Here is a 12,883-nt window from a genome sequence, read left to right as displayed (position 1 = left end):
CCTTCAGGGCCATTTTGGTAGAACTAGTGAGGTCCAAAAGCTGGTACCAATACGGTACTCAAAACTTTAGTACTGATCCAGCACTACCAGAAGGGGTGTTCCTATTTTAGGGGGACCACACTCCTCAAACTCCCTAGAAAGGCCTATGCCAGGATTCTGGAAAGGAGGACCCAGACTGTTGGTTGAACCTAGGATCCAGAAGGAACAATGAGGATTTTGCCCTGTTTGTGGAAAAATGAACCAGCATTTTACCATCACAAGGAATCTGGAGAGTTCACGCAAGAAAATCCAACCAATCTATTTATGTTTTTTGGACTTGAAAAAGGCATATGACCACATCTCTCGAGGTTCCCTATAGGGGGTGCTTTGGGTGTATGGAGTCCGAGGCCTGCTATTACGGGCTATTCAGTCCCTAGAACTGAGGGGATGAGGATAAGCGCCTCCAAGTCTAAGGTCATGATTCTCAGCTGGGAAAGGGTGGAGTGCCCCTTTCAGGCTGGGGATGAGGTGCTGTCTCAAGTGGAGGAGTTTTAAGCATCTTGGGCTCTTGTTTCACGAGTGAGAGAAAGAGGCAGTGGGAGGTAAACAGAAAGATTGAAGCAGTGTGCACAATCGTGAGGATGTTGTACTGGTCAGTAGTGGTGACGAGAGAGAGCTGAGCTGAAATGCAATAATCTTGATATGTCAGTCAATCTAAGTTCCTGCTTTCACCTATAGTCATGAGCCTTAGGTAGTGACCAAAAGAACTAGCTTTCAGATATAATGGTAGAAATTAGCTTCCTTCACAGCCTTAGAGATAGAGTGAGGAGCTCAAAGCAGGGCCACTGCTCCTCCCCATTGAATGGAGCCAGTTCAGGTTATTTAAGCATTAGATTAACACCTTCCTGGGGAGGTGTTTTCAAGCATGTCCAACTGGGAGAAGACTTCAAGGACAATAATCTCTTCCAGCTGGCCTGGGAACGCCTCCCAACAGAAGAGGTGGCTGGAAAAAGGGACATCTGGACATCTTTGCTCAGACTGCTGCCCTCAGATGTGGATAAGTGGTGGAAAATGGATGGACAGAAAACAGATGATCAAAAAATCTTGGAACATTTTCAGGTGTCCAGAATCCCCCTGCATTAACAATTCCATAAAGTTGATCCTCAAAAATTGGAGACAGCAGCAAAACATAGTGGCATACAACTACATACTATACACTATACAGTATAAGAAAGCTAACTCTGTGAATAAAAGCATGACTATAAATAAAGGAATAACCTCTGTTGAGAGTTATTTCTCTGTCATTTCTGCTTGGCATCTCACATAATTAATTACCTTATTCCTTTAAAGGAAGACTGTTTTAGTTGATTCTTAGGTACGAGGAGAAAGATGGCAAATTATTGTCTTTGCACTCACAAATATGTGGAAAAGGAAGTTGTAAACTGCATTGCCACACAGTATAGACAATGCTTGTCAGAACTAATACAGTTAAGTGTCTTTCTCTAATTCTGCAGTTTATTGCTGGCTGAATTCTAATCTAATTAGAGACAGCATACCCCGCAGCAGGCAAGGGGATGAAGTACTAATAATTATGAAGACAGTCTGTCACCTGGTCAGTATTTGGAATGCCATGGCAGCAGCTTCTGTTGGGGGGTTGGGGGGAGTTTGAGGTGGGCAAGTTTTTCTTATTATTCAAAGGTCAACATCTATACATGTATAAGGATAAATATCCTCATACATAAAACCATTTTGGCAATAAATTAGTTAACTTTTGTTAATGCATATAGATTTATCAGTCTGCACTTATGAAAAATGAAATTAAACATTTACATTTGATTCTACGTAAAGTTAAAAAAATTTATATACATATATTGTGTGTGTGTGTGTGTGTGTGTATACACATTATTTATATATAAAATTCATTTTAACAGGTTGATCCAACTATGGAGTTTTGGCCCCTAACAACATATTATAGCAGCACTGAGCCACAAGACAGGTGCCCAGACCTGGATGTGGTGCTAGGAAACTGCAGGGCACATTCATGCAAACACTCATTTATTTGCGATAGGCTAACCAACAGTGCACAAAAAGTCTTCCTCAAATTTCAAGCATGTATGGGGGGAAATTTGAATGCCTAAAAAAGCAGACACATGGTACCAATAAAAAAGTTGGATTAATCTAAAATAGTAAAGTGTATATGCCAAGAAAAACTTCTATACGAAGAATATGTCAATCTATTTTTGGATCATGTTCACCTTTTCATATAAATCTAAAATGCTTGTGTGCTGGGCAAAAATAACGACTTTTTCTTTGTTTTCTCAATAATAATGTAATGTGCTGAATAACCAAAGAAATGAGAAATTACAAAGGACACTGTAGCTAAGTTTCCATCCAGTTTTTTGCGACGTTTTGTTATCGACAAACAGAATATACGTAAAAAAAATGTGCGAAATTTGCTGTCTCCAGCCTGTTTCCATCAAACTGGCTTTTTATCGATAAAATGGTGTGCGTGATGACGTCATCCCCCCCAAAACGAACTGTCGCATAACTTTTGTTGTATCGCGAAAAAAATCTGCCCTTGAGCCGTTTCCATACATAATTTTGTGTATGTCGCAAATTATCTACCTTTTGTTTTCCACGTTACACCCCCTCCACTAAACAAAGAAACAAAGAAATGGAGAGATTATTTAGACAGTTTTTTGAAATTTGCCAGCATACTGTTATTTCAGTTTCACAAATAATTGGAATTGTACATAATATCCGAAGACGACAGCAGAATGAAACAGTTGCTTGTCTGATAGCCCTAGAGCTTGAAGAAAGTACCCCAGTGCGACGAAACCCACGGGTATGGGAGAGACGACGGAATAAGACCTTCTGGGAGGAGGTGGTGGAGAAACACTTAACAGAAAATCTCTGGCTGCAACATTTTATAATGACACGGCCGACGTTTGAGATGTTGTGTGGATTCATCAGTCCTGATGTTGCGCCCATCACAGGTTGCCACCGACCACTGGTTCCAACCCAAAAGCGGATTGCCATCGCCCTTTACAAGCTGGCAACCTGCGCCGAGTATAGAGTAGTTGGAGAAACTTTCGGGGTTAGTAAAACTACCGTCCATCGATGTGTATATGCTGTGTGCACCGCTATTAAAGAAAAATTAATGCGGCGTTATATCAGACTTCCGACTGTAGCGGAGGCCAATGAAATTGCATACCGCAATTCCTTGGTGCATCTTGTGCCACAGATTTACGGTGCGCTGGATGGCACACATGTGCCTATTCTTCCCCCGACGAAAGGCTACCGCGATTACATTAATCGCAAAGGGTGGCCATCTATTGTTCTCCAGGCCCTTGTTGATGACAGGTGCATGATACGAGACATTTGCGTTGGCACTCCTGGAAGTGCCCATGGTGCAGCTGTGTTTGCAGCATCGGATCTGTACAGGTGAGCCTACCTTTCAACATCCCTTCTCAGTGCGATAACAACTGAATTAACCTGCTTCCCTTAAGGTTTTTAATTAAAACTGAAATTTGAATTAATACAAAATAACGACGTTTAATCAAAAAAAACTCTCTTCATCAGACCATGAGAACCGTTCCGCCATTCTCGTTTTGATTGCACGTGATGAAAATGTGACACATTTATTTGCGCTAAAGCCCTTTTTTCCGACAAAAAGTGTTTCCAATGTAGTTTTTGCGACATCTGAAGTATCGATATGGAATTTATGCGCTAAAGTTAAAGGGAAAAATATTATGTCGACATGTACAACATTTTAATCGATAATTAGCATTTCCATCAGCTATATCGGTAAAAAAATTTGAAGCGCTAAATATGTTTTCGCAAAAACTCCTTGGATGGAAACCTGGCTAATGACTGAGCATTTTTTGCCACTAACAGAGGCATATCCAAGTGAAATGTGATGGGACTAGCGAAGAAAAAAAAAAAAAAAAAAAAAAAAAAAAAAACACACATCTAGCTTGAACCCATAGATGTTGCTGAAGAAATTTAACCATATCAGGCTGGAAGCATGGGGGCCTGCATGTTAAAACACTCAGAAATGGTCCGAGGACATACCATACATGATTTAGAAGAGACTACTATTCTGAGGACAGAAAATACAAAACCGAAAGTTTGAATGGAAGAGATGCTAAAAATTAAAATCTGTCAAGTTTCAAAAACTTAAACATTTCTTTACATGATCAGCTTTTAGGAGTTTTTGTTCTAAAGGAAACTAAACACCCAGGAAGCCTCTCTTTATGTCCATTTAATGGCCATTACTTGGACATTTCAAATTTGGCAATGTGCCCTTGAATTTCCTCTCTTCGCGTTTGCAGCAATAATTTTCAATGTACTGATGCATTTTTGGCCTGAAAATCTATTTGGGCACATTTACATCTTGGTTTCATCTGATATCACGTGTGCTGTGCCACAAAACCGGAAAACAGAGTATGCATTTGTATGGGGAACTAAATTCTGGTAAGGTTATGACCTGATAAAAAGAAAATGCAGGGGAATTTTTTAAACCTGTAATGATTTAATTGATGACTCTTTCTGAAAGATGCCAGAAACCTGCACCAACAAGACCCAATTAATAAATACATTTGTCAGACAACCTTATGCAAAACAAGGTGTTCCTTAAAATAAAGAGAAAAACAAACTGCAATTTAATGCAGCAAATTTTGCAATGAACGGAGGGAGCTTTAAAAGAAAACACCTGAAATAAGCAATGAAGAATGTAAAGATAACATTCTTCAAAAGGCATTACAAACAACACAGGTGTCATGTTAGGGTTTACAATTCAAAGCCCAAGTTAGCAATTAATTGCATTAACATTTCAATAACTGAGCTCCTTAAAATTTTGAAAAGTCAATATAAACTAACAATGATTTCTGAAATATGACTTGTAAGTTATTACAGGATTCCTAGTCACAGAATGATGCTGTATTTAATATCCTAAGGGTCACAGTGGAAATGTCTCAAAAGCACTGGTAAAATAAAATTGGGGTTAAACCACAAGTGGATGAAATAAAATCGCTCCTTGCTAAAACATCTGCAATACCAAAAACTAACAGCCTTAAGTAAAAGTGAAATACAATTTTTTTTTTTTGCATGCTATCACTTTTGTTTATATAACACTTTACATTGCATGGCATGAGGAAACACAATGTCACCTATCTAAGCTGTCATTCATTTGCATATGTTTTATATTTCAGAGGGGGAAGTAAATCATAAGTTAGATAAGACTATAACTAAAATTTGGATGCTTTCAGTCACTGTCATTTGCAAGACACTGCTCTTAAAACACTGACTTATAACTAACTCCCTTAATGTAAATATATAGCAAAGTCACAGAAGATTAAGGAAACACTAATGTTAAAACTTTTCAGATTCACTCCATTTCACTGTCAAAAGCCCTTGGGCGCTGTAATCTTTGTTAATTATTTGAATAACCTAACAAACCTTGAAGTAAAATTAAAAAAATAAAACTTTTAAGGATGAGTTATGCGTTGTTTAGAAATTATCCACATTTCTCATTAGAAAAGCTCCAAAATGGTATCCACAATTACATTGATATCTCTACACCACTTACTTTGGAAGACCACAGCAAGGCAAAAAAGCCCATCTAGGGCTGCAAGAATGGCTACACTGTATAAAGGACTCCATGAGGACTAAAGCGATTTACGAAAAGAGGTCATACCCCATTATTGTCTCAATGTAAACAAAACATTTTGATCAGGTGAATAATCCACCACTTAGACAAGTAGGCAGGCGTGTTCTTGAGGGTGCAATGCCTGCTGCACAACTGTAAAATAATGTATACATTATATTCCTAGATCACTGGCTCCACTTAAAGAAGCAGGTTAGAACTATAATGTATGAAAAAGAACTTTGGGTGGTGTTCATTATGATTCAATTACACTTAGTATTTTTCCATTAACAACATGATTATTCCATAAGGCATCCACATTTAAAATCACAAATAGGGTTTGCTTTCAAAATAAATGTTGTACAAGTAGATGTAAAAATATAATATGGGCAAATATAACAAGGAACTTGAATGATACACTACACCAAGAAAATTGAATATATTGAACTTTCTAACAGAAAAAGTGTTTGAACAAGGAACAGGTGAAAATTACATGAATCAATAAGCCAATTTCAGGTAATAAATGTAACAAAACAAGTGTGTGAAAGAGGTCTACAAGAATTGTGTATATCCCACCAGAAACTGTTCCACTAGAAATTAGAGGACCAGCACTTCTGAAGTATTTAATGTCAAAATGAGTTGAAAGGCAAAATTAGTTGCTGCTGCCAAATGTGCACTTTTTGCTCGTTAGGCAAAAACTGAGAAGTCCTAGTTTTCAAGTAAACATTAAATCCACTATGTTCTGGGAAAACTGAAATGCTCATGCAAAAAAAATGAATCCACCCTACCCGAATTACTCTAACATTTCAAAATACCAAGATGTTAAACTTGACATAACATTAAAGCTGCAGAATGGGCAACGTGATGGAGAACCATAGTGTAATATACAGGCTTATTAATGCCATTTTTACTGGAAAACAATACATGTAATGACAACCTCAGATTCAAGGCAGGAACCAAACAAACATGGACAGTGCCTTTCACACATGCTGTACTGTATCTTCACAAGTCACTAGCTAAAAGTAAGCCAAGCTTATATGTTTTATCACATGGGAGAAAGCCACAATACCCAAAACAAAAGCCATGTGAAAACTCAGTAGTATATAAATGTTGATTTCGATGCAGGTTATTGTACGGGGGAGCAGTATTTCCACTGCTGTCCTATCCTGGAAAAACAAATTACATACATCCTCATAACACATTAAAGAAAACAACTTATTAAAGCAGCTGCCAGTGAACAGGACCTTGATATTCTATGCTGACATTATTAATACAGGTACAGTACACTTCACTTCCACGTAAGATCATACCTATTCCCATATTACACCGTTATACCCTTTCATTAGGGGAATAAATGGATCAGTCGAAAAAAAAATAAATTAAGACCACAGACATCCAAGTCAAGTTTGCATGTTCTCCACACGGCTACACAGGTTTCCTTCAATACTGAGAAATGTGATGCTAAGAAGAGAGAAGACTGTTGAGGGTCTGCAAATTAACATGTCCCATTAATTCCTGGCATCCTGTCCATAACTGGTTCCTGGTTTGTACCTATAGCTGCAGATATATGCTTTGTTTGGTTGCTACCCTGATAGTCACAAATCATTCCTTCACACATCCATTCACTTTAAGAGCACTGTGCCCATTATAATTTAAAAATACTAAGATACCTATGTGTTCGAAAGTATGAGGGCAAAGATCTGTACAACTTGATTGGCAAGGCTCTGGAGGCATGCACAATTCATGGTAAACATTTCTAATTAAGATGGTAGAGAAAAGCCAAGCAAAATTACACCTTTTATTGGCTAACTAAAAAGATTACAATATGCAAGCTTTCGAGGCAACTCAGGCCCCTTCTTCAGGCAAGGCTTTTCTCTACATTCATAATGGCTAACACGGTACAACACCCTAGTACTAATTAAGGTGGAAAAGTGTTACACATGGGCAAAATGAACATCAATTATAAAATACAAGATGGGAGACACTGTCCAACAGCAAGCAACTTTTCAGAATGATTTAGGTGTTTGTTAGTCAATGTGCAGAAACAATCAATAAGGCAAAAAAAATGTATGGCTATATCAGAAAACTACTGAATATAAATCAAGGGACGTTGAACTAGTGTAGACTGCATCTCAAGTATAATGTGAAGTTCTGGTCACCAATCTACTTGAAAGACACCGCAGCACTTGAAGCTATGCAGAGGAGAGCAAATCAGTGCATACCAGGACTTAAGAATATGTCATATTCTGACAGAATCAAATAATTAAACCTGTTTAGTCTTGAACAGAGGAGACAACATGGAGACATAATTCATGTCTTCAAAATCCTCAATGTCGCTGATAAAGCAGATCCAACAGAATTCTATCAGCTTAAGGATTAATCACAAAATTTCCACTGGTATCAAGTAAGATAAAGTGCACTTAGTACAAGGCAGGAAGCTCTTCTTTATGCAGCGAGTTATGCAAATCTGGAACAAACTACCTAGGCGTGTAGTTGAAACAGAAACATTGACAACCATTGAGAAGAATCTGGATGAGATATTGGGAAAGCTTAGGTATTAGCTAAACAAACGGGCTTGAAGAAGTGCATGGTTGCCTCTCATTTGTCAGATTTCTTATGATTGTATTTTGTGGCTTCCACGACGTGGAAACTACATTTCTTCATTATGTTCCACCAACATTACATTTATGCTCAGGACCCCTTATTTCACCCATGCTTTTAATAAACATTGTTAAATTAACTTTAAGTATTGGACTCTACAGCACTTTCTCACAATCAAGTTATACCTTTTTCTCTAGCAAAATGCTCAATAATTAACAAGATGAGGTCAATTATTAATGATGATGGTAGAAATGAGACCAAGAGGAAGTACACAAAATGACAAGACAGAAAAAGTGGCAGAGGACATAAAAGGAAGAAATATCACTATTATGGCAGAACAAGTCAAAAAAAGCATGTGTTGCCAAAAAGTAGCACAAACAAGAGAACAAATGCAGTAGGACTATACACCCTGACAGTATACCTGATCCTGCTAAAGGATTACAGCTGTGGCAGATCAGTCTGTACTAACACTACCAAAAACTGAAGCTCATGAAGGATAAAGTGTATCTGCACTGGGAAAATAGAAAAGCAGTGGACAAGCAGCATTGCCTGTTGTATTTGGAAGAGGAAGAGGTTGAGCAGAACATCCTGCAGTACTATCCCAAAATACTAACATTGAAAACCTCCCACATTCACATTCTCACAGTTTCTAACACTGAAGAGTAAAACCACTGCCCATCCAGGAAATGATGTATAGATAGATGACGTTGAAAGGCTTAATCTGTCTTGGAGTCTAAACCTCAGTTCTTTTAGTAAGCATCCACTGCACTGCTCTTTAAGCTCATGTCAAAGAATCGCTCTTCTTGTATTACCTCTGAACTGCACTAAACTATGCTTCATTACATGATTTCAGTTTACTCTGTTCAAAGTGTCAAAGCTGCATGTGGGCCCTCTGATGGATTGTCACTCATTCAAAAGTTTGTTACTGCCTTGTGCTCAGTGATGCTGCAATTTGCTCGATTTGCCCCAAACCACAAGCAGGTCTGGAAAGTTATGCCTATTTAAAAACCTACTAGTACTTGTCCAATGATACATTATAAAATAAATTGGTGTTACAAATAAAATGGAAACAAATAATGCAATGAAACTATAAACATCATAAAATACTGTACAATAATTAGTATCTCATGGTGGAAAATTATGCCATTCATTAGGCACAACATTAGCAAATAACTAACTGAAGCAGTCAGATGTAATTCCTGCCTGTTTGAAACTCAGAGCCAGACATGGTTCAAAATAAGCACACTTCCATTTACTGCACAAAGAACCAGGACCAACTTCACACAGTATATCTTCATATATACACACATAGACGCACAAACATGTAGCACAATTGACATTCCCAAACACGTGTACGCTTATCTCCCCTCTTTATTTTGATCACAAACCCTTACCTATAAGAGACTAAAGCTTGCGTGCGCGCTACCGCGCCAAATCTGCGTCAGTGCGACCACTCAAGAGCGCGCATTCTTAGCATATCTCGACTCTCTTTCACTGCATGCTACATGACGGCCAGACATAAATTACAGATTTACCAACAACACGCTCTTGTCGGCATCCATATCCAAAACTCGCCAGTACTGCAGATTCGCCTCCCTTTAACGTCCTGATAACAAAAATTGAGCATAACTTAATGATGGTTGGGGGGGTCATGCAAACCACGCCCCTATTGCCCTCACCCACTTTTTTTTATGGTTTCACGTACCTGTCAGTGATTGTAGACTGTGTGCCGCTCATTGGGCTCTCTCTGGTTCTTAGTTTTACTTCGGGGCTTTTTTTTTATCCAATTTGCATTTTAACCACCAAATTCCCACCCACCCCACAAAAGAATAACAAAAGTCGAACAATCCAAAGCCGGAGGCTTCCCAACAGTAAATCAGAGCCTTTTAGAAAAGATCCTTCAAAATGATGGCGATGTAAGCAATTTGGCAACGCAGGTCCATACAAGAAGTCAGTTTGTGTTAAAAACACTGCAAAGGCTTTTTGCACGTGGAGGTCTCGTTTCTATCCACGCACATCCAACGTGTAACGGATGAGCCAGGTCTCTCGGTGTTGCACTCCGAAAAAAAATAATAAATAAATAAATTAAAACAAACCCCCCAAAAAAACGGTGAAGATTCTGGGACAAATCGCCTTTTGTGTGTCCCGGCAGTTTAATCCCTTTTGTCAATTTTGTCTTCTTGGCAGCACCCAAGAACAAACAAAAACAAACAAGCAGACAGGGTGAGCGCAGCGTGGCTCGGCTCAGCCAGCCGGGTCACTGCATGTCGCTCGTAGATCCTCCAGTTCCTTCAAATGGGAACGACTTCGGCCATCATGCCCCCCGCAATCTGCTTTTGTTGTTAGAATGGAAGCAGAGGGCGACTTCCCATCGCAGCCCCGTCTGATCCGGGAGGGAGTGCACGCGTGCACGCCGGGAGACTAGCGAAGAGGAGGAGGAGGCAGCTGATGGAGATGGAGTGCGCGTGTACGCACGGAAAACTTGCAAGGGTGAGGGCTGCGGATTGAGCGAGAGCGCGCGCGAGACAGAGACAAGGGCGCGAGTGTGAGAGCAGGGGTGCGCGCGACTCTCGCGCGCTCTCTTTTTCTTCTTTCTTTTTGACGGAAACCCCACTTTCTTCATAAGATTCTAAAGCAAACGTTCGCACAGCGTGTATCCAAACTCCATTTCGGGATGAGTCCCCATTGAAAAGAATGTTTGTCGATTTAAATAAATCTCAGCTCTCGCAATCCGACCCTTTTTTCCCCTTCCTCCAACAAACAAAATATGAATTATCTTCCAGACTCTCTTGTCCTTCTACACAATGTTCCCGGTACTCCGGTGGAAATGAAATAGGGAAACATGAGCAGTGCTTTCGCTTGTTAGTTGTGGGGGGATCCTTCTCCTTTGATGCGCCTTTTGAGTCGCCGCCGCGTTCTCGTTCGCTCTCCTCCACAAACTTTTCGCTCACCCCCACTGGGGAGGGACGGAGGAGGCTCTCGATAAGACGGAGCAGTTTAGAGCGGTAATAAAAAATAAATCAAAAAACGTTATTTTAAAACGCCGTTCAACTCGGTATTCCAGGAAAATAGTAAAAGTATAAAAAAAAGTCTGCCTAAAAGGTGAAAAACGGACTCCCAAAGTGCTCCTCTCACTTGTTGTCTCTCCGCGTCTCCATGATGTTTTTAAAATCCACAGTGCTGTTACTCTCTCTCGGCCGGCCTTCGGGATTCGTGTGCACACCTCATTTCACTAGCTCGAATTTCACACGTTCTTCTTCATAAAATGCTATTCTGCACGCCACTCACTGTAAATCACATTTCTCGTTTTGAGAAAATTGTGTCCGACTTTCCGCAAAAGCACCGATACCTTCCCAATCCATCCGCCTGGGCCTTTCACTGCCTTGGCTTCCCACGTCTACTTCCGCTCAGACCAGAGAAAAAAAAAAATAATCCCGCGTCCCAAAGAGAAAGCACGTGATGACGGGAACCGGCTGACAAAATCCACTTTCCTGTTTACTGCGACCTGCCTTCTTTTGCTGCACCATCGGCGGTATTTCTGGTTAAAGGATTTCCATTTCGGCGATCCCGACGAACCTTCACAAAGCCTTGCCTGTTCATTTATGCAATTTACATGTTTACACGTGATAATGCTTATATAGTGCCTTTTATTGCAGACACCACGGCAATGCCACTTCTAGGCATTTTTTGCTGTTAATTAGATCTGAAGTAAACAGATATTCGTACTTAGGATTCTTGGGGGGGAAAGCAGCGCAATATGTCTTTGTTCCTAAACCACTAGGCCATACCTTTTCCATCACTTTTCAAAGTTTTTTATATTAGTCATCATGTCCCAACAAAGACTTCATTATGTATAGGTTTAAATGCGCACGGATTCCAGAAAAGTGATTTTGACAATGGAGACGGATGTATATATGTGATTTTATATATATATATATATATATATATATATATATACACTAGCTGTGTAAGCTGGTGCTGTAAAAAACCCAAGGTCCTAGAAACTATTGAAATTGTCAGGAAAAAAACTGAAATGTAGAGATGTCAGGCAATTGAAAGTAACTATTCTGGGCATCTCTCTCCTAGGAGGATTCATTTTACGGACGTGCTTGCATCACTTGTGCATTAGCGGAAGGAGTAAAAGTAAAAAGGATAATGTTTTGCCAATGTTAGCGGCTAAGCGACTTTGTCTTTCTTCAAAGGTTTCATTTTGCTGAAGTGCTGGCCTTGCTTGTGTTATTAGTGGCTGTTTCCTTGGAGGCAGAGCCCTTACCCCAACTCCACCTCTCACTTCCGGGCCGGACAGACACACACACTTCCACAAGTAGTTGTTTTATATACAGTGTATATATATATATATATATATATATATAATATAGTGTTACACATGCATGCTTGGCGGAGTATGCCAAATAATACCACTGCCAGGCAGGTGGGGGTGCTGTCAATAACCATGTCTTTTGTTCTCCCAATTGCTAAAAGATGACACATAGCCCTTCCTTTTCCAAGGTGAAGTGAGAATGACGTCTTTTGGACCCGAGGCAGCAAAGGAGACAGAGCTCTTTGAATCGTTACTGTTAAAACATGCAAGGTGCGCAAGCCTTGTTATTTTGTTTCTGTGTCCAGTGGGACTGTTTTCATTTATATTTCTGCTAA

The 12,883-nt window shown here is 39.7% G+C and overlaps 1 protein-coding gene across 4 annotated transcripts in view; it reads right to left on the bottom strand.

The window, feature by feature from the left end:
• Positions 1-11,634, bottom strand: part of LOC114656842 (rho guanine nucleotide exchange factor 12-like) — a 162,480-nt gene extending 150,846 nt beyond the window's left edge. For all 4 annotated transcript variants that reach the window (XM_028808420.2, XM_028808424.2, XM_028808422.2 and 1 more), the window contains exon 1: positions 9,933-11,634. In XM_028808420.2, coding sequence (XP_028664253.1) covers positions 9,933-9,964 — 32 coding nt within the window. In that variant the 5' untranslated portion in view covers positions 9,965-11,634. The remainder of the gene's footprint in view (positions 1-9,932) is intronic.
• Between the last annotated feature and the right edge of the window lie 1,249 nt (positions 11,635-12,883).

Source organism: Erpetoichthys calabaricus, chromosome 9 (genome assembly GCF_900747795.2).
Source record: "Erpetoichthys calabaricus chromosome 9, fErpCal1.3, whole genome shotgun sequence".
Lineage (NCBI taxonomy): Eukaryota > Metazoa > Chordata > Cladistia > Polypteriformes > Polypteridae > Erpetoichthys > Erpetoichthys calabaricus.
Note: the sequence above shows the minus strand (reverse complement) of the source record. Positions and strands in the feature narration are given on the sequence as shown.